Source organism: Rattus norvegicus, chromosome 16, assembly GCF_021556685.1.
Source record: "Rattus norvegicus strain SHRSP/BbbUtx chromosome 16, alternate assembly SHRSP_T2T, whole genome shotgun sequence".
Lineage (NCBI taxonomy): Eukaryota > Metazoa > Chordata > Mammalia > Rodentia > Muridae > Rattus > Rattus norvegicus.
Window position 1 is genome coordinate 21232884 of NC_141549.1, and position 21160 is coordinate 21254043.

Sequence of the window (21160 nt, forward strand, 5' to 3'; positions counted from 1 at the left end):
CTGTAAAGTTGTAAAAGAAAGCCAGCACAGCACTGTTAGTAAAACAGTCCAAGGAGAGCAGTGGGCCTCTGATTTGTGAGGGTTTATCATGACATTGCTAAGTAGGACTCCCTCTTGTCAAGGACTCTGCTGCTAGTCCTAGTGACTCATCCTATGAGTGTTGACCTAAACTGTTTGCCTTTTAATTAAGAGTTTCCCATTAAGAATATCCTTGTAAGAGCACCAGTGGAAGGGGAAGCCCTGGATCCTGCTAAGACTGAACCCCCAGTGAACTAGATTGTTGGGGGGAGGGCGGCAATGGGGGGAGGATGGGGAGGGGAACACCCATAAAGAAGGGGAGGGGCAGGGATTAGGGGGATGTTTTCCTGGAAACCAGGAAAGGGAATAACATTCGAAATGTATATAAGAAATACTCAAGTTAATTAAAAAAAAGTTTCCCATTAAAATGTTCTAAGTGAAAGCCACAAGTTTCTATACTCTTTATTACATCAGTAGCTTTTTAGTGTATTTTTCAAGTGAAAACCAGTCTTCAACTGGTACCCTTTAAAACTTCAGGAGCTCCTTCCAGTACCTGATGGAATTAGGATGCCCCATTCTGTGTGGGGTGTTTTCAGCAAAGGCCCCTGTATTGGACTCATGACTGCTAGCATTTGTTCCATCCGGAAGACCTAGTTTTACAGGAATGCCCCCAAAATTCACTCTTCCATCCTCTCTGACTCTGCTCAACAGCAGCACTGGAGCCTTGGAGGCTAGGATGCTGGTTGATTTTAAGCAACTCTACAAAATGTGGATATAATCTGGGAAAAGTGAATCACAGTAGAGGTATCTTCTCCATCACATTGTCCTGAGGGCAAGTCTGAAGCTCATTTTTTTGTGATTGATGTATAATTGCCCTGCTAAGTGTAAAAGTCAAAAGAGAGAACCCCAAATGGTCCAGCATGATGAATGGGTAAACAGAGTTTATCATATTGATACAATGGACTAGTCTCTAGAGATGGACAGAGGCATTGACAGTATCTTATGATAAAAGAAGCTATTATTTAATGACCAAGAAAGGGGATATTTCTATATTAGATGACTTCATTTTTGTTAAATACGCAAAATGACCTGGTTGGTGGGGGCATAGAAATTTATCCCAGCACTCAGGAAGCAGAGGCATGTAGATTTTCACGAGTTTGGGGCCAGCCTAGTCTACAGAGGTAGATTCAGGAGAGCCAGAGCTACACACACTCAAACACACACACACACACACACACACACAGAGACAGAGAGAGAGAGAGAGAGAGAGGGAGAGAGAGAGGGAGAGAGAGAGAGAGAGAGAAAGGGGGTGGGCAGAGACAAACTTTCTTGAAAATCAACCAATCACTCACACAAGGAATCACTTAAACAAACAAAAACCTCAAAAAACCAGACACCAAAAAACCAATCAATCTATCAAACAATGTCAGAAGCAACAGCAGCAGCAGCAGCAGCAGCAACAACAACAACGACAACAACAACGACGACAACATCTACACCAAAAACCAACCGAATGAGACCAAATGTTAGATTGGATTGCAGCCAGTTTACTCCTTAACTCAAAGCATCCATGAAACCCAGGCACATCATGGGCTATGGTGTGCTCTACACATCCTGATCTTAAGTTCCTATACTTAAAGTAACACTTCTGTCATTAAAGAGGGATAGGCTGAGCTGGTGCCTAACAAGTTGATAGGGGGTAGGATCTGGAGGAATAAAGAGTACCTTCTAATGGCCACAGAGTTTTCTCAAACTTAAAATATTTTTAAAACCAATAGTATAAGGGATGCATAATTTAATGACATAGTAAGAATGCACTCCTAGATTATATACTTGAAAAAGATGAATTTGCTGCATAAGTGTATTACATACCTGTAAACATGTTATTATTGAAAGATAATGCTTCTTTCACATGTATGAATGTTTTGCCTACGTGTCTGTGTGTGCACTATATGTATGTCTGGGCCTGTGAAGATATGAGAGTTCTAGATCGCCTATAATTAGATTTGAAGATGCCTTTGAGCTTCTTTGTAGGTGTTACTGTAGGTTTCAGGGTTTGAAGCTGACTGATGTTGAGGATTACCTTTGCCCTCCAGTAGCAGACAGGTTACCTTCCAGTATTATGAACTCTGGTTAGTAGTGTGAAGAGTCTAGTTAGACCCCGGCTCAACCTATCCCCCCCCCCTGTGATGACAGAAATGTTATCTTCAGAAGTCAGTCCTGAACATCAGATTGTGTAGAGCAACCAATAGTCTTGGCACTGGCTTGTGATGGTCAAGGTTTTCTATAGGACCCTTTGGATAATGACTCAACAGGTTGTCACCCATTCCTGTTGCTGGATTTGTAACTTGGTGGCACAAGATGTCTAAGTGGAGCCTCGTGTCATGTTAGTTTTTGGCTCCATATGTATTCCATACATATAGGAAGCTAATAGAGTAGCAGATTTCCATTTAATTTTTTCAAAGGGACTTTAGTGTTTGTTGTCCCTCCCCTTATTTCCTACTTTACCTAGGCTTGCATGCCAGGGCTGTGGGTGCCTGGTTAAGAAAAAGAAACTGACCCTCTTCCTTATCAAGTATGAATCTGTATGCCCATTCCAACATGCAGCCAGCAGGTGACCAGGATACACTGGAGAGAGTGATCAACTCCAGTCAACATCATGTTGATGAATATGAAAGGAGGGTAATGGGGCTTGAAAAATGCGAGGGAGGTAGAAGTGTGTACCCTTTGCCTCTACCCATTTCTCCCGGTTCCCTCTCATTAACCCCTCCTATTCTAGCTTTTATCTCTTCCCAACACTATACACTCCTTCCTCTTCCTGGGGCGATATTCTTCTGCTCCCTAGTTCCCTAGTAGATAGTCAGGAATCCTGTGTGGTTATCCAGATTGTAGTTCTCATATCAGATACTTAAAACCTAACATCCTTAACAGCAGACACATGAAATGTTTGTTGTTTTGGGTCTGGGTTTGCCAAATCAGGATGATTTTTTTAGGTCCATCAGGCCAGTCTTAGGGTTACAGATTGCAATGGCTGCCCTAACTGCCCTCAGTACTCCCTTTGAAGGCCATGCAAATAGATCTACTTCAGCGTCAACATTGACAGAGCTTTGAACAAGCACTGAGGGGGCTGGGCTCCTAACAGTGGAGTCTGAGGGGGGCACACATGGAGCATAAGCATAGGGTACAGTCCGTAAGCCAGCTCCATTGTGAGCTCAGAGCATGTCACTATGGTGGTGCCAGTGCAGCTGTGTTACTAGGTGATGAAGTATAGTTCAGTTAACCCTGAACGAGCAGGTCTTGCCTACACTTCTTTGGCAAGAATTGGTGATTTTAGCAAACTCTTATCGTATAATTTGGGAGGTGGAGATTAGCTAAATGGGAGGGAAGAGAGGGTAAGAAGGTCCTGGGCGGCCCTAGCGCTCCATAATGGAGGAAGATTTTGAATATGATGCTCTGGCATTGAAGTTCCCCAGAAGGGGACGCTGGTACACCCGTCTGTGGCGCTCCTGTCCTGGTTTTGGATGCCTGCGTCAAAAGAAAACGACGAAATTTCCCCTCTATCTGATCGGGTATGATCCCGTGGGTCGATTACAAACAGCGGCCTGTGTTGGGGACGTGGAGAAAATTGAAAGTATGATCCATGAGTGTCATCATCATGTGGATGAATCTGATTGGAGGGGCAGGTAATGGGGCTTCAAATTGATGAGGGGAGTGAAAGGAGGAGGGTGGGAACTGTTAGGGACACTCAGGGCTAAGGAGGAAGACAAATCAACTTCCAGGGCTACAATCTGAGGGTAGAGAGTGGTCATACATAGGCTCATTTTCACTGGGGACCCCTGGGTTTTATACCTGCTAAATGCTCTTAGTCGTATGAGACCTCCACACTGTGGAACAGCAGCTCCTAGGCCTTAATGAAACTACATAATTTTATTCTTATGTTAACCCTTACATTTTGTAAACATACAAAAAGACACACACACACTCACACACATAAATACCGTTGTTTTGCCTCTGTGTATTTTCTGTGTACCATTGTGATAGAACCTGGTGCAGGATCCCCTGGAACTGCAGCTATAGACAGTTGTGAGCTGCCCTGTGTGTCTTAGCAATCAAACTGAGTTCTCTACTAAACAAAACTAGAGCTGTTATTGCCAAGACCCCTATCTAGATTTTCTTTCTTCTTTGTTGTTGTTGTTGTTTTCTGTTTTTTCATTTTTATTAGATAGTTCATACATTTACATTTCAATGTTATATCCTGTCCTGCCTCTTCCATCCCACTTCCCACTCCCCCTGATTCTATGACGACTTTCTTAATACATAATATGATGCAATATAATAATGTATAATATAATATAATGTATATGATACAATATAATAATATAGTATAAAATAATAATGGATCAAAGACATTTAGAACTGGAACTGTGACCATGCTCCCATGTAATCACCTTCTGTACTGTTGTTTTTACATCGATACACATGTGAAGGACAGAGATTGTCCTCATCTCACTTCCTGTGCCCCACACGTGTGGAGCTTAGGGTGTGGTGGTCAGAGACAATGTCGACTGCTAGTTATGTTGTACCACCATGGGGTTCTAAGGCCTGAGCTCAGGCAAGCAGGCCTCCCTGTGGGTTCCAGCCCATCGTCCCTCTGTTCTGGAGACTCCACTCAAGCAAGTCCATGGTGTGCTTTATTTACTGTCTTGGAGCACACTGATCCTCACACTTGTAGGCAAGTGAGCTTTGCGGATCCCCTTATCCCAAGATCAGCAGTCAGGTTTTCAGGACAAATGCTTTACCAGTTGAGTTTTAACAACTACCCCAGCCCCTCATTCCTTTTTCTCTGTGTGTGTGTGGGTTCTTACCATGAACCCCCTTGCTCATCGTCCCTCCTCCTCTTATATGAGGGTTCACCCCCACCCGTTTGCCCACTCCTTCCGGATTCCCTGCCTTAGCATTCCGTTCCACTGGGGCTAGAGCCTTGGCAGGACCACGAGCTTCTCCTCTTATTGGTGCCCAACAAGGCCATCCTCTGCTACATATGCAGTTGAAGCCAGGGGTCTTTCCATGTGAACTCTTTAGATGAACGGATATCTGGGTTCTCTCCAGCTCCTGGCTATTGTAAATAAGGCTGTTGTGAATGTAATGGAATATGTTTCTTTGTTTTATGTTGGAGCCCTTTTTGTGTATATGCACAGGAGTGTGTAAAGCTGGGTCCTCCAAACAGATTTCCAGAGTTGTCCCAGCTTGCTCTCCCACCTACAAAGGAGGAGTGTTCCTCCTTCTCCAAATCCTCGCCTACCTCTGTTGCCTGAGTTTTGATCTTAGCCATTCTGACTGGTGTGGCGTTGAATCACAGGGTGGTACTGATTTGCATTTTCTCTGATGACTAAAGATGTTGACCAGTCCTTTAGGTTCTTTTTGGCCATTTGATATTCCTCAATTGAGAATTCTTTGTTTAGCTCTGCTCCCCATTTTGTAATAGAGTAATTTGATTCTCTGGAGTCCAACTATTTGAATTCTATGTGTATATTGGTTGTAAGCCTTCTATCAGATGTAGGATTCATAAAAATCTTTTCCAATCTGTTAGTAGCCATTTTTTTCTAATGACAGTACTCTTTGCCTTACAGAAGCTTTGCAATTTGATGAGGTCCCATTTGTTGATTCTTGATCTTGGAGAATAAACTATTGCTGTTCTGTTCAGGAAATTTTCCCAAGTATTCCAGGCTCATGTATTCTAGGCTCTTCCCCATGTTTTCTTCCTTTAAGTTGAGTATATCTGGTTTTATGTGGAGATCCTTGATTTGCTTGGATTTTAACTGTGTACAGGGTGATAAGAAAGGTTTGATTTGCAGTCTACATGCTGAGTGCCAGTTGATTCAGCACCAGTTGTTGAAAAAGCTATCTTTTTCCCACTAGATGGTTTTAGTTCTTTTGTTAAAAATCAATTGACCATAGGTAGGTGTATGGGTTCATTTCTGGGTCTCCTATTCTATTCCATTGATCTACTTGCCTATCGCTGTACCAGTATCATAACATTTTTATCACTATTGCTCTGTAATACAGCTTAAGGTTAGGGAGGGTGATTCCCCCAGAATTTTTTTTTCTTGTTGAGTATAGTTCTCAGGATCCTGTTTTTTTGTTAATGCAAGTGAATTTCCAAATCGCTCTTTCTACCTCCATGGGGAATGGAGTTAGAATTTTGATGGAGATTGCGTCGAATCAGTAGATTGCTTTTGGACAGATGGCCAATTTTATAATGTTAATCCTGCCAATCTGTGAGAATGGGAGATCTTTCCATCTTATGAGATCTTCTATTCTTTCTTCAGAGACTTGAAGTTCTTACCGAACAGGATTTTCACTTGCTTGGTTAGAGTCACACTGGGTTATTTTATTTTATTTGTGATTATTCTGAAGGTGTTGTTTCCCTAATTCCTTTCTTAGCCTATTCATCCTTTGAATAGAGAAAGGCTACTGATTTGTTTGAGTTAATTTTGTATCCAGCCACTTTGCTGAATTTGTTTAAGGGGGCATCCTTGACTACTCCCTGATTTTAGTGGTATTCCTTCAACTTTCTCTCAATTTAGTTTGATGTAGGCTATTGGTTTGCTGTATATTGCTTTTCCTATGTTTATAGTAAGCTTTGAATTCCTGATTTTTCCAAGACTTTTAAAGGTTAGCACCTCATTCTTATATCCTGTCTTTATGGTTGAAGGGGAATCGATGACACACCAGCATATTTTCCCTAGTTCACATGCTTCTTGATCATTTTGTTATTCTAAGATGTTAATTAGTCTTTAAGGTGGAGCTTCATATAAAGAATACAAGAATGAAGTTTAGTTTTAAAATATTCTTCTGTTCATTGAATATTTTCTTTAAAAACACTGAATTGTCCAATGGTAATTTTTCATTCTGTCAGTCCATTTATTCCCCACATGTAACTTAGATATCCCCTGTGTAGAATACACGTTCTAATATCTCTCAAGATCTTCCCATTTGTAAAACTTCATTTCTCTGCCCAGTCAAGCTTCCTTACATTCTATAAATTTAAATATAACATGAAATGAACATTACTCTTTGGAACCCTTCTTTCATTTTACTGAACCTCTATGAATCTCAAGCAAGGCAGCTATGCCACCATAGGTTATTACCTTGTAGCAATATTTACCTGATTTTGGTGTGAGTCCATGGGCACATTGATCAATATACGGCAAAGCATGAGGTCCTGGTTTCTATACCGAGTATAGAAGTGTTACATATGGGCATAAAAAATGAAATGTGAAAATAAAAATAAAAGAAAGTATTGAGGACTGAGGGCTTATATTTTGTTCACTGTTAAAAATGTACATAGATGCAAGTGACCGGTAAAATTGCCACTTACCTGTTGATTGTGACATATTTTGTTTAATGTAGGCCACAATGGGTTGCATGATAATTACCTTTAATTTTGTAAAGTGCTAAAAGTATTGCTAATTATAGTTGTAAAATAATAAAAAGGATAAATGACCTTCCATTCTTAGAGAGGGTAAAATGTGAATGAAAATGAAGGTAACCACAATAGATAAGATAGGAGGATTAAGAAATGTAAACTTCTTTTATATGAATTTTTTTATGTGTACTGCTGATAAAATCCTGTTTTTCTCTCACAGAATAGTTCTGTTTGTTATCACTAGGAAGAGAAATCATTACCATGATCAGGAAATGCTGAGCTCTCAGGAGCTGGAAATGCTTGTAGTGTTGTAGCAGATTTCTTCCCCATTCGAACTGAAACATCAGAGTAGCCCCTATTAAGATATGTTTAATGTTCATCCCTTGGATGGGGACATGGAGTCATGGAGCTCCTGAAAATACCGAGGAGTAACTAGTAAGTTCCAGATATTAGAGTATGATTTAAATTCAAGCTGAGATCAATTTGGGAACTTTTCTAGGATTCAGACAGGCTGCTTTGAGCAGCGAAGAAGGTCAGGATAGAACACCTGCCTTAAATAGGAAGAGTCATGTACCATATCCCTAGCACAGTAAATGAACATTCGAGTAGACCTCAATAAATAAGAACATTGTAGTTACTTTCTTCCATCAGATAGAAATCACCTTCATATTATGTAGTACTTACAGGTGATGATAGTCTTACTGGGAATTCAGAGATGTTGCTAAATGTGTTTTCAATTTGCAGGACATCGCTGCATTATGCGAGTGCCCACAACCATCCAGATGTAGTGACACTGTTATTAGAAAATAAGTCCAACATTAACATCCAGGATGATGAAGGCTGCACACCGTTGATTAAGGTAGCTATTGGCCATCTGTTTTGGTATGAAATGGATTAGAGGTGTCCTTGTTTGGTTTCTGTTGTTGTGAGAAAACACAGACCAAAACTTACTCAGGAGAGGAAAAAGTTATTTAGCTTACATTTATTCATCCCAGTTGATCCTCATGGGAAACCTGGTCAGGAACTCAAATCAGGAACTGGGGGGAAGAACTAAACTAGAGATCAGGGGAGAATGCAGCTTTCCATGGCTTTTACCCAGGTTTGCTCAGCTTTTTTTTATACAACTTTGAACTCAGGCATGCCCCTACCACAAGACCTTGGGCTTTCCTACTTCTGTCTAAATAAAAAAAAAATAGTTCCACACAGTGCCCCAGAGGCCAGTCCAATTCCTCAAGTGAGGATCTTTCCAGGTGTATTAAGCATGTATCACATTGGCAAAAAGAACAAAATCTAAGCAAACAAGCAATCTCTGCATTGTGACAGCCAACCAGCACAGACCTGAGTGCTTAGGACATCTAGGTGGGTTGGTAGAACCCCTTAATTCTACCACTTGGAAAAAGATGTGGTGGGGAGATCATTAAATGAGTCAAGCCTGGAGTATTTAAGAAGACCTTGTGTCAAAATGGAGGGAAAATATGAATAACTAAAACTCTGTCTGATTTCAGAGAAACTATTCAGTGCCATTGTAGAAATGTCTCCCTTGGCTTCCTTGAAGTGAAGATGTATTTCTTTGTACAATTTCCACAGGCTGCGCAGCGGGACAACACACATTGTGTTTGTGTATTGCTCAGGCACAATGCTAATCCAAATTTGATGGATTACAGTGGGAATACAGCCTTTCACCATGCCATTTCCAGGGGCAGCATAGCAATTGTAAAGATGCTCCTGGAGTACAACGTAGATATTGAAGCCAAAACAGAGGTAAAGGTCATTCAACTTCATTCCCAATGCACTTCTAGCTACTTCTAGCTGGGACACTCAGACCTATTTTCTACATGCAGAACCTCAAGCATTCTCACTGAATGTGTTCAGAGGAACGCTTTTTCTCTTTAAATATGTGTGTGTGTGTGTGTGTGTGTGTGTGTGTGTGTGTATTTATAATTAGTGCCAAAAACCCCACAGAATAGCATATTTTGTCTCAGCGTTGACTTTAAGTTTGAAATTCAAGATTATAGGCTTTAGGATTACACACAGACACACACAGACACACACAGACACACACAGACACACACACACACATACACACACACATCACATCACATCTACACCAACAAGAAAAAGAAATACATTTCAAGTTTAATGATTATAGAATATATAGAACTGGGTTGCTGCTAAGAAGGTATTGATGTGTGTTTGGCTCAGGGATGAGGGCAGACTGGGAAAGGAGAGAGGTGTCAGGCAAATTAGAAAATCTGATCATTGAGAAAATATACAAAACATTTTTATGATTTTCAAAAGTTTTGGTATTCATAGAAGATGCTATTGCCCTTGGGAGATAATTTTTAGTTTAGAAAAGAAATATATTTGGAGTGCAGATTGAGAAACTCTGCTCCAGATACCTCTTGAGCACACTCCTTCAACAGGGGCATACCAAACTTTATATTTTGGGGTTGTGTCCATGGAGGTCCTAGTCTTTGGAGCTAAGAAGATTGGAACCATTGAGTGTTTGGGGAAAATTCTGGAAGGGATTGGTGTTCATATGCAGTGTTGTGTAGACAAAAGATGTGTCAAAGGGAAGAAGAGAGTTGTGTGTGGAAAGCACAGCAGGTGTTGTAGGAAAAATGATGCCTTGTGACTCAGTACAGTGTGTGTTTATGTTCACAAAATCTGTGATGAACTTTCAGTTGAGAAACAAGTTGTTTTATAAAATGTAATATTGTTTTCTTTACAGTATGGCTTGACACCACTGCAACTTGCAACATATGAAAATCAGACTGAAATGATAAACTTCTTAGAATCAATGAGTGCAGATGCACAGGCCGTGCAAGTGTCAAACAGGTACAGTTTCTTCTCTTCTACAATCTTAGTGCTGTTCTTGATGGTGAGAATTGCTTAAGTCAGGAATATTAATATGATATTAAATGATTTGAAAAACTCAGAGAAATATTTAGAAAGCTAATTACACACGAAATATGAGCTAGAAAAGAGACTGTTCCAACACAACAAAAGAACAGCAGTACCAGGAGTGCTACATAGCTTAGTAGTTCAGTTCGTGAGTCATGAACCAAGACAAAGAATAAGCTAGATCAGCTGTTGGTCTACTTCAGTATTTTTTATTTTGACACAGTTTGCCACTGAATTAAAGGTCATGTGTGTCATTGGCAAATGTTCTACCATGAATAAACACCCCCAGTCCCTGAGTCTGAAATTTTATAATTTCTGACCTTAAAAATGACAGTATAAGCCATATCTTTAGAATTATATGTTACATAATCACAGGTAATAAATAGTGTTTCCTAATGATCTGTTTGAAATGTCCAATGCAGTAGAAAACTACCTTTTGCTAGGAGGTGTTCGGTAAACTTTCATCCCGTAATTAACTAGCAATGTTGGTGATATTGCAGTCCAAGACATTTTTGTGTCACATTTCAGATGGAGCTTTTAATGTGGATATATAAATAGTTCATTTCCTTCCACATATTCTGGTATTTTAGAATTATAAATCTTCTCCTAGATTTTGTGAATGTTTAGCTCTAAAAAAATTGATCTTACAAAGCTATATTCCCTTCCATATGAAATAAAATTATTATGCTGAAATTCCATGTTTAGTACACATGTTTACCTAATGTTTATGTTGAGCCATTATTTCCAGACAACAGATCTGTGCTTTAAGGTGAGCCTTTCTAGAGAGAGCTCACTCTCCTTTCAAAACTTAATGCTCTTTGAAATATTTAATTTTATTTTTTCTTATTCATTTTACATCAAACTCACTGACCCTGTCTCAGTCTCCCTATTCCACAGTCCTTTCCGGTTCCCCTTCCCCTTCACCTCCGAGCAGTCATGGATCCCCTATGTATCCCCACACCCTGGCACTTCAAGTCTCTGCAAGGGTAGACACTTCCTCTCTCTCCAAGGTCAGACAAGGCAGCTCAGCTAGAAGGAGGTATCTCATGTATAAGCAACAGCTTTTTGATAGGCCCCATCCCAGTTGACTGGGACCCATATGAAAACCTAGCTGCTCTTCTGCTACATATGAGTGGGAAGGTGTGAGTCCAGCCCGTGTATGTTCTGTGGTTGGTGGTTCAGTCTCTGAGAGCCCCAGGCGTCCAGGTTATTTCACTTTGTTGTTTGTCCTCTGGAGTTCTTATCTCCTTGCAGACCTGGAATCTTTCCTCCTAGTGTTCCCTAAGAGTCTACTGCCATACATCCCTGAGCAAGGCAAATATTCTCTTTAGAGTTTTTAAGAGGGAGGGAGGGAGGAGAGAGAGAGAGAGAGAGAGAGAGAGAGAGAGAGAGAGAGACAGAGAGAGAGACAGAGAGAGACAGAGAGAGACAGAGAGAGACAGAGAGAGACAGAGAGAGACAGAGAGAGAGACAGAGAGAGACAGAGAGTCAGAGAGAGAGAGAGACAGACAGAGAGAGAGAGAGAGAGAGAGAGAGAGAGAGAGAGATTGATTGACTGATTGTGTGTATGCATGCTTGAGCCTTTTAGTTTGTGTTCTATTTAAAAGCTAACCATGCCTCATGTTTTCTCTTGAGAAAGTCGCAAGAATACCAGTCAACAGTCATAGTGAATTGCTGAAAAATAAATTCAAAATTGTTTGACTAGACCTGTAGTTCCATGAATTACATCCCAGACTGTGGGAGGGAGGAGACACACAGACCTTTGTGAGTTAAGTCCAACATGGTCTATGGGGTGGGTTTCAGACCAGCATGGCTACATAGTGAGATCCGGTTTCAAAAAACATTGTTTGTGAACATCTAAACTAAGATACAGGGGACTGAAATATAAAGGGCTTCAAATGCTCGCTAAATGTTTTTCTTATGAATAGTACAATAACCATAACTTATAAATCTATGCCACAGTGCAAGAACACCAGCACATAAAAAAGAAGTGAAGCATGTAAGATTTTTGGAAGGTAAGATTTTTATATCATATATAAATTTACTATATTGTAGCTGGTCTTATTCACCCTAGATAAAAAAGTGCGGACATTTTAGCTCCTCTCCTACTGTGACCACACAAGGCAGCCCAGCTAGCAGAAAGGAATCCAAATGCAGGCAACAGAATGAGAACCTGCCCTCACTTCAGTAAACCAGGAGTCCACATGAAGAGCACGTGAAGCTGCACGTCTGCTACCTCTGAATATGGGGTCTATGTGCAGCCCTGACGTGCTCTTTGATAGGTGGTTCAGTCCCTGTGAGCCCTCATGGGCCCCTGTTGGTTAATCTGTAGGTTTTCTTGTTGTGTTTCTGAACCTTCAATGGCACTGTCCTCCTTTGAATTCAATATCCTTCCCCCAACTCTTTCACAAGACACCCCAACCTCCACCTGATATTTATTTGGCTGTGGGTGTGTACATCTGTTTCTATCCAGGGCTTGATGAAGACTCTCAGAAGAATTATCCAAGGCTTCTGTCTGCAAGCATAGCAAAATATCATTAATGGAGTCAAAGACTGGCTCTCTCCCACAGGGTGGGTCTCAAGTTGGTCCAGTTATTGGTTTGGTATCTCCTTAATGTCCGTTCCATTTTAACCTGCATATCTTGGTGGTAGGATAAATTTTGGGTTGATGTTTTTCTGAGTGCTTTGGTGTTCTCCTCCTTCTCCTGGAAGTCTCCCCTGGTACAGAAGATGACCACTGAAAACTGCATATCACCTGCTGCTAGTAGGCTCTGCAAGTCTCAGCTCCATAGATAGACTGCTAAGAGCCCCCATGGTTCCTGGTCTTTGTTTCACCACAGAGATGCCTCTCCACTGGTATCTTCTGTCCTAGCTCCAACACCACACCTACTCTGCACCTTAGTTCCCCTCCCCATCCTACAAATTTCCCTCCCTCAATCGAATCCTGATATCTATTTCATTTTCCCTCCTGAGTGAGATTCACGCATCTTCCCTTGGGCCCTCATTACTTAGCTTCTTTAGGTCTGTGCACTGTGGCCTGGTTATTCTGTAATTTATGGCTGCTAAGGTCCTCACCTTTAAGTGAGTACATTCCATGCCTGTCCTTCTCGGTTTCAGTTACCTCATCCAGTATGATGTTTGCCAATCCCATCCATTTGCCTGCAATTTTCTCAAATTCCATGTTTTTCATAGCCGAGTATTATTTCATTGTGCAAATATACCACATTTCCTTAATCAGTTTTTCAGTTGTCTCCTGTCCATGGTTATTACAAGGAGAGGTTTTATGAACATAGTTAAGCAAGTGTGCTTGGGTGGTATGGTGGAGCAAGTTTGGGGTATATGCCCATGATTGACATAGTTGTGTCTTAAGGTAAAAACTATTTCAAAATTTTTGGAAAAAAAACCCGCCAAATTGCTTTTCAAAAGGGATTTTAGGGGTTGGGAATTTAGCTCAGTGGTAGAGCATTTGCCTAGCAAGCGCAAGGCCCTGGGTTCGGTCCACAGCTCTGAAAAAAAGAAAAAAAAAAGAAAAGGGATTTTAATGTCTCTCCCACCAACAATGGAGGAATATTCCCTTTGCTCAATATCCTTGTCAGCATGGCTGTCACTTGAGGTTTTGATTCTGGCTGCTCTGACTGGTGTAGGATGGACTCAGGGTCCTTCTGATCTGCATTCAGTGATGACTGTAGATGAGCATTTGATGTCTCTCGGCCTCCTGAGCATCCTCGGCTGGGAATGCTTCGTTTACCACTGTACACCATATTCAGATTGGTTTATTGCTGTCTAACTTTTTGGGCTTTTTATATATTTTAACCATTATTTCTCTGTGAAGTGTAAGACTGATGACGATCTTTTCCCAAAATGTAGGCTTCTCTTTTGTCCTTTTGATGGTGTCCTTTGCTTTACAGAGGTTTTTAAGTTTTGTGAGTCCCCATTTATCAATCATTGATCTCAGAGGCTGGGACAGTGGTGTGCTGTTCAGGAAATTGTCTACTGTACCGATGTCCTCAGTATATTGAAGTTTCTGCTTCAATGTCAAGGTCTTTCATCCACATGAACTTGAGTTTTGTGCAGGTTGAGAAATACAGATCTATTTGCATTCTTCTTCATGCAGACATACAGTTACACCTGCACCATTTGTTGAAGAAACTTTCCTATTTTCCCCATTGTGTGGTTTTGCCTTTGTCAAAATCATGTGTTGGTAGGTATGTGTGTTTTTTCTTTGATTTGATTCCATCGGTCAACTTTTTGTTTCTATACTAATTCTATACAGCTTTTGTTATGATTGCTCTGTGATATGTCTTGATATCAGGGATGATGATACCTCCAAAAATTATTTAATTATTCAAGATATCTATCTATCTATCTATCTATCTATCTATCTATCTATCTATCTATGTATCTATCATCTATGTATCTATCATCTATCTATCTATCTATCATCTATGTATCTATCAGCTATCATGGGTTTTTTGTTTTTTAAAAAATTGCTCTTTCAAGGTCTGTAAATAATGGTCTTGCAATTTTGAAGAGAAATGCATTGACTGTGAAGATGCTTTTTGTAAGATGGCCATTTTCACCTTGTTAATCCTATCCATCTGTAGTATAGGAGACCTTTCCATCTTCAGATGTCCTGTTAATTCCTTTTTCAGAGACATAAAGTTTTTGACAGGCAGGTCTTTAAGTAGCTTGATTAGAGTTGTACTGGGCTATTTAATGTTATCTGTGGTTACTGTAAAGGGTTTTGCTTGACTAAATTTTTCTTATCCCTTTTAACTGTTGCATGAGGAAGGGCTGCTGGTTATTTGAGTTAATCTTGCATTCAGACACTTTTCTGTAAGGGTTTATCACCTTTGGTGTAGGAGTTCTTTGGTAGATTTTGTGAGGTCTCTTTTGTATGTGGGCAGCTTTGCTTACTCTCTGGTTTTAAGTTTCTCTGCATATAAGTTGTTAGTGTTTATTGGCTGGTTCAGGTATGCAAATTTGATCACTGAGGTCTCTAAGACTTTTAACATGAAGGGGTGCTTGATTTTATCAACGGCTTTATCAGCATCTAATGTGATGACCAAGTGAATTTTTTTGACATCTCCACCCTTGCCAGCTGCAGCTATCCATTCATTTTCATGGCTGTCAAGCCATCTCCCCTGTATCTCCCCAGACCCGATCCTGAAACACTCAGTTGTCTCAAATTTACCCACTCCCACCTAGTTCCTTCCTTCCTCTGCCTCCTCTGAGTATTTTCCGGTATGTTCTAAGTTAGATTCAAAATCCTCTCTTGGTCCTTTCTTCTTCATCTTCTTTTGGTCCTGAGTATAGTATTGATATCCTGTACTTTATTGCTAATATCCACTTAGAAGTGAGTATACGCCATCCATGTCTTTTGGGTCTGTGTTATGTCACTCAGGAAGATATTCTCAAGTTCTATTCATTCACCTGCAAAGGTCATTATGTCTTTGTCTTTAGTAGGTGAATAGTATCCCACATTGTCTTTTTTCATTAAAAAAAAAACTTCACCCTTGTCAGTTGCAGATTTCCATTCACTTTCAGGACCATCCATCCATCTCTCCTCTTCCTTACCCACACCTGATTCCAAACCCATCCCATAGCCCTCCGTATCTCTTCTCTATTCAGTTCACTCCCTCCGTCTTCCTCTTAGGACTGCTTTATGCACTCCTTTAAGTGAGATTCAGGCATCCTCACTTGTGCATTCCTTCTTGTGTAGCTTTTCTGAGTCTGTGGATAATAGCATGGTGTCTGTATTTTTGGCCAATAACCATCTATAAGTGAGTACATAACACACATGTCCTGTTTGAACTCCGGAGGATATTCTCAAGTTCCATTGATTTACCTGCAAAATTCATTCTGCCTTTGTTTGTAATAGTGGGATAATATGCCATTTTGAAAGTATACATCACTTTCTTTTTTTTATTAACTTATGTATTTCTTATTTACATTTCAAGTGTTATTCCTTTCCCAGTTTCCAGGCCAAAATCTCCGTAGCCCCTCCCACTCCCCTTCTTTATGGGTGTTCCCCTCCCATTCCTCCCCTATTGCTGCCCTCCCCCTAACAATCACGTTCACTGGGGGTTCAGTCTTCGCAGGACCCAGGGCTTCCCCTTCCATGGTGCTCTTACTAGGCCATTCATTGCTACCTATGAGGTCGGAGTCCAGGTTCAGTCCATGTATAGTCTTTAGGTAGTGGCTTAGTCCCTGGAAGCTCTGGTTGCTTGGCATTGTTGTTCATATGGCATCTCATCCCCTTCAATCTCTTTCAGTCCTTTCTCTGATTCCTTCAACGGGGGTCCTGTTCTCAGTTCAGTGGTTTGCTGCTGGCATTCACCTCTGTATTTGTTGTATTCTGACTGTGTCTCTCAGGAGAGATCTACATCCGGCTCCAGTCTGCCTACACTTCTTTGCTTCATCCATATTGTCTAATTGGGTGGCTGTATATGTATGGGCCACATGTGGGGCAGGCTATGAATGGGTGTTACTTCAGTCTCTGTTTTAATCTTTGCCTCTCTATTCCCTGCCATGGGCATTCTTGTTCCCCTTTCAAAGAAGGAGTGAAGTATTCACATTTTGATCATCCATCTTGAGTTTCATGTGTTCTATGCATCTAGGGTAATTCAAGCATTTGGGCTAATATCCACTTATCAATGAGTGCATACCATATGTGTTTTTCTGTGATGGGTTAGCTCACTCAGGATGATATTTTCCAGTTCCAACCATTTCCCTATGAATTTCACAAAGGCATTGTTTTTGATAGCTGAGTAATATTCCATTGTGTAGATGTACCACATTTTCTGTATCCATTCCTCTGTTAAAGGGCATCTGGGTTCTTTCCAGCTTCTGGCTATTATAAATAAGGCTGCTATGAACGTAGTGGAGCACGTGTCTTTTTTATATGTTGGGGCATCTTTTGGGTATATGCCCAAGAGAGGTATAGCTGGATCCTCAGGCAGTTCAATGTCCAATTTTCTGAGGATCCTCCAGACTGATTTCCAGATTGGTTGTACCAGTCGGCAATCCCACCAACAATGGAGGAGTGTTCCTCTTTCTCTGCATCCTTGCCAGCATCTGCTGTCACCTGACTTTTTGATCTTAGCCATTCTCACTGGTGTGAGGTGAAATCTCAGGGTTGTTTTGATTTGCATTTCCCTTATGACTAAAGATGTTGAGCATTTCTTTAGGTGTTTCTCAGCCATTCGGCATTCCTCAGCTGTAAATTCTTTGTTTAGCTCTGAACCCCATTTTTTAATAGGGTTATTTGTCTCCCTTCGGTCTAACTTCTTGAGTTCTTTGTTTATTTTGGATATAAGGCCTCTATCTGTTGTAGGATTGGTAAAGATCTTTTCCCAATCTGTTGGTTGCCGATTTGTCGAACCACAGTGTCCTTTGCCTTACAGAAGCTTTGCAGTTTTATGAGATCCCATTTGTCGATTCTTGATCTTAGAGCATAAGCCATTGGTGTTTTGTTCAGGAAATTTTTTCCAGTGCCCATGTGTTCCAGATGCTTCCCTAGTTTTTCTTCTATTAGTTTGAGTGTGTCTGGTTTGATGTGGAGGTCCTTGATCCACTTGGACTTAAACTTTGTACAGGGTGATAAGCATGGATCAATCTGCATTCTTCTACATGTTGACCTCCAGTTGAACCAGCACCATTTGCTGAAAATGCTATCTTTTTTCCATTGGATGGTTTTGGCTCCTTTGTCAAAAATCAAGTGACCATAGGTGTGTGGGTTCATTTCTGGGTCTTCAATTCTATTCCTTTGGTCTATCTGTCTGTCTGTGTACCAATACCATGCAGTTTTTATCAGTATTGCTCTGTAATACTGCTTGAGTTCAGGGATAGTGATTCCCCCTGAAGTCCTTTTATTGTTGAGGATAGCTTTAGCTATCCTGGGTTTTTGGTTATTCCAGATGAATTTGCAAATTGTTCTGTCTAACTCTTTGAAGAATTGGATTGTTATTTTGATGGGGATTGCATTGAATCTGTAGATTGCTTTTGGTAAGATGACCATTTTTACTATATTAATCCTGCCAATCCATGAGCATGGGAGATCTTTCCATCTTCTGAGGTCTTCTTCAATTTCTTTCTTCAGAGTCTTGAAGTTCTTATTGTACAGATCTTTTACTTGCTTGGTTAAAGTCACGCCGAGGTACTTTATATTATTTGGGTCTATTATGAAGGGTGTTGTTTCCCTAACTTCTTTCTCAGTTGTTTCTCTTTTGTGTAGAGGAAGGCTACTGATTTATTTGAGTTAATTTTATGTCCAGCCACTTTACTGAAGTTGTTTATTAGCTTTAGTAGTTCTCTGGTGGAACTTTTGGGATCACTTAAATGTACTATCATATCATCTGCAAATAGTGATATTTTGACTTCTTCTATTCCAATCTGTATCCCCTTGACCTCCTTTTGTTGTCTGATTGCTCTGGCTAGAACTTCAAGAACTGTATTGAATAAGTAGGGAGAGAGTGGGCAGCCTTGTCTAGTCCCTGATTTTAGTGGGATTGCTTCAAGTTTCTCTCCACTTATTTTAATGTTAGCAATTGGTTTGCTGTATATGGCTTTTACTATGTTTAGGTATGGGCCTTGAATACCTATTCTTTCCAGGACTTTTATCATGAAGGGGTGTTGAATTTTGTCAAATGCTTTCTCAGCATCTAATGAAATGATCATGTGGTTCTGTTCTTTCAGTTTGTTTATATGATGGATCACGTTGATGGTTTTCCGTATATTAAACCATCCCTGCATGCCTGGGATGAAGCCTACCTGATCATGGTGGATGATTGTTTTGATGTGCTCTTGGATTTGGTTTGCCAGAATTTTATTGAGTATTTTTGCGTCTATATTCATAAGGGAAATTGGTCTAAGTTCTCTTTCTGTGTTGGGTCTGTGTGTGGTTTGGGTATAAGAGTAATTGTGGCTTCATAGAAGGAATTTGGTAGTGCTCCATCTGTTTTAATTTTGTGGAATAGTTTGGATAGTATTGGTATGAGGCCTTCTATGAAGGTCTGATAGAATTCTGCACTGAACCCGTCTGGACCTGGGCTCTTTTTTGTTGGGAGACCTTTAATGACTGCTACTATTTCCTTAGGAGTTATGGGGTTGTTTAACTGGTTTATCTGTTCCTGATTTAACTTCGGTACCTGGTATCTGTCTAGCAAATTGTCCATTTCCTGCAGATTTTCAAGTTTTGTTGAACGTAGGCTTTTATAGTAAGATCTGATGATTTTTTTAATTTCGTCTGAATCTGTAGTTATGTCTCCCTTTTCATTTCTGATTTTGTTAATTTGGAAACACTCTCTGTGTCCTCTAGTTGGTCTGGCTAAGGGTTTATCTATCTTAATGATTGTCTCAAAGAACCATCTTTTGGTTCTGTTGATTCTTTCTATGGTCCATTTGTTTCTACTTGGCTGATTTCAGCTCTGAGTTTGATTATTTCCTGCCTTCTACTCCTCCTGGGTGTATTTGCTTCTTTTTGTTCTAGAGCTTTTAGGTGTGCTGTCAAGCTGGTGACATATGCTGTTTCCTGTTTCTTTCTGCAGGCACTCAGAGCTATGGGTTTTCCTCTTAGCACAGCTTTCATTGTGTCCCATAAGTTTGGGTATGTTGTACCTTCGATTTCATTAAATCTAAGAAGTCTCTATTTTCTTTCTTTATTTCTTCCTTAACTAGGTTATCATTGAGTAGAGCATTGTTCAACTTCCACGTATATGTGGGCATTCTTCCATTATTGTTATTGAAGACCAGATTTAGGCCGTGGTGGTCTGATAGCACCCATGGGATTATTTCTATCTTTCTGTACCTGTTGAGGCCTGTTTTTTGACCAAATATATGGTCAATTTTGGAGAAAGTACCATGAGGACCTGAGAAGAATGTATATCCTTTTGCTTTAGGATAGAATGTTCTATAAATATCTGTTAAGTCTATTTGGTTCATGATTTCTCTTAGTCTGTCTACGTCTCTGTTTAATTAGTGTTTCCATGATCTGTCCATTGATGAGAGTGGGGTGTGGAAATCTCCTACTATTATTATGTGAGGTGCAATGTGTGTTTTGAGCTTTAGTAAGGTTTCTTTTACGTATGTAGGTGCCCTTGTATTTGGGGCATAGATATTTAGGATTGAGAGTTCATCTTGGTGGATTTTTCCTTTGATGAATATGAAGTGTCCTTCCTTATCTTTTTTGATGACGTTTAGTTGGAAATTGATTTTATTTGATATTAGAATGGCTACTCCAGCTTGCTTCTTCTGACCATTTGCTTGGAAAGTTGACTTCCAGCCTTTCACTCTGAGGTAGAGTCTGTCTTTGTCTCTGAGGTGTGTTTCCTGTAGGGAATGCAGGGTCCTCATTGCATATCCAGTGTGTTAATCTGTGTATTTTTATTGGGGAGTTGAGGCCATTGATGTTGAGAGATATTCAGGAATAGTGATTATTGCTTCCTGTTATGTTCATATTTGGATGTGAGGTTATGTTTGTGTGCTTTTCTTCTTTTTGTTTTGTTTCCAAGACGATTTGTTTCTTGCTTTTTCTAGGGTGTAGCTTGCCTTCTTATGTTGGGCTTTACCATTTATTATCCTTTGTAGTGCTGGATTTGTAGAAAGATATTGTGTAAATTTGGTTTTGTCCTGGAATATCTTGGTTTCTCCATCTATGTTAATTGAGAGTTTTGCAGGATAAAGTAACCTGGGCTGGCATTTGTGTTCTCTTAAGGTCTGTAGGCCATCTGTCCAGGATCTTTTGGCTTTCACAGTTTCTGGTGTGATTCTGATAGGTCTGCCTTTATGTTACTTGACCTTTTTCCCTTA

The 21160-nt window shown here is 40.3% G+C and overlaps 1 protein-coding gene across 1 annotated transcript in view; it reads left to right on the top strand.

Moving 5' to 3' along the window:
* Window positions 1-8089: 8089 nt before the first annotated feature.
* Window positions 8090-21160, top strand: part of LOC134482333 (mucin-16-like) — a 44180-nt gene continuing 31109 nt past the window's right edge. Inside the window, exons 1-4 of the mRNA XM_087589345.1 lie at window positions 8090-8306; window positions 9035-9208; window positions 10179-10285; window positions 12314-12366. Coding sequence (XP_087445471.1) covers window positions 8163-8306; window positions 9035-9208; window positions 10179-10285; window positions 12314-12366 — 478 coding nt within the window. The 5' untranslated portion in view covers window positions 8090-8162. The remainder of the gene's footprint in view (window positions 8307-9034; window positions 9209-10178; window positions 10286-12313; window positions 12367-21160) is intronic.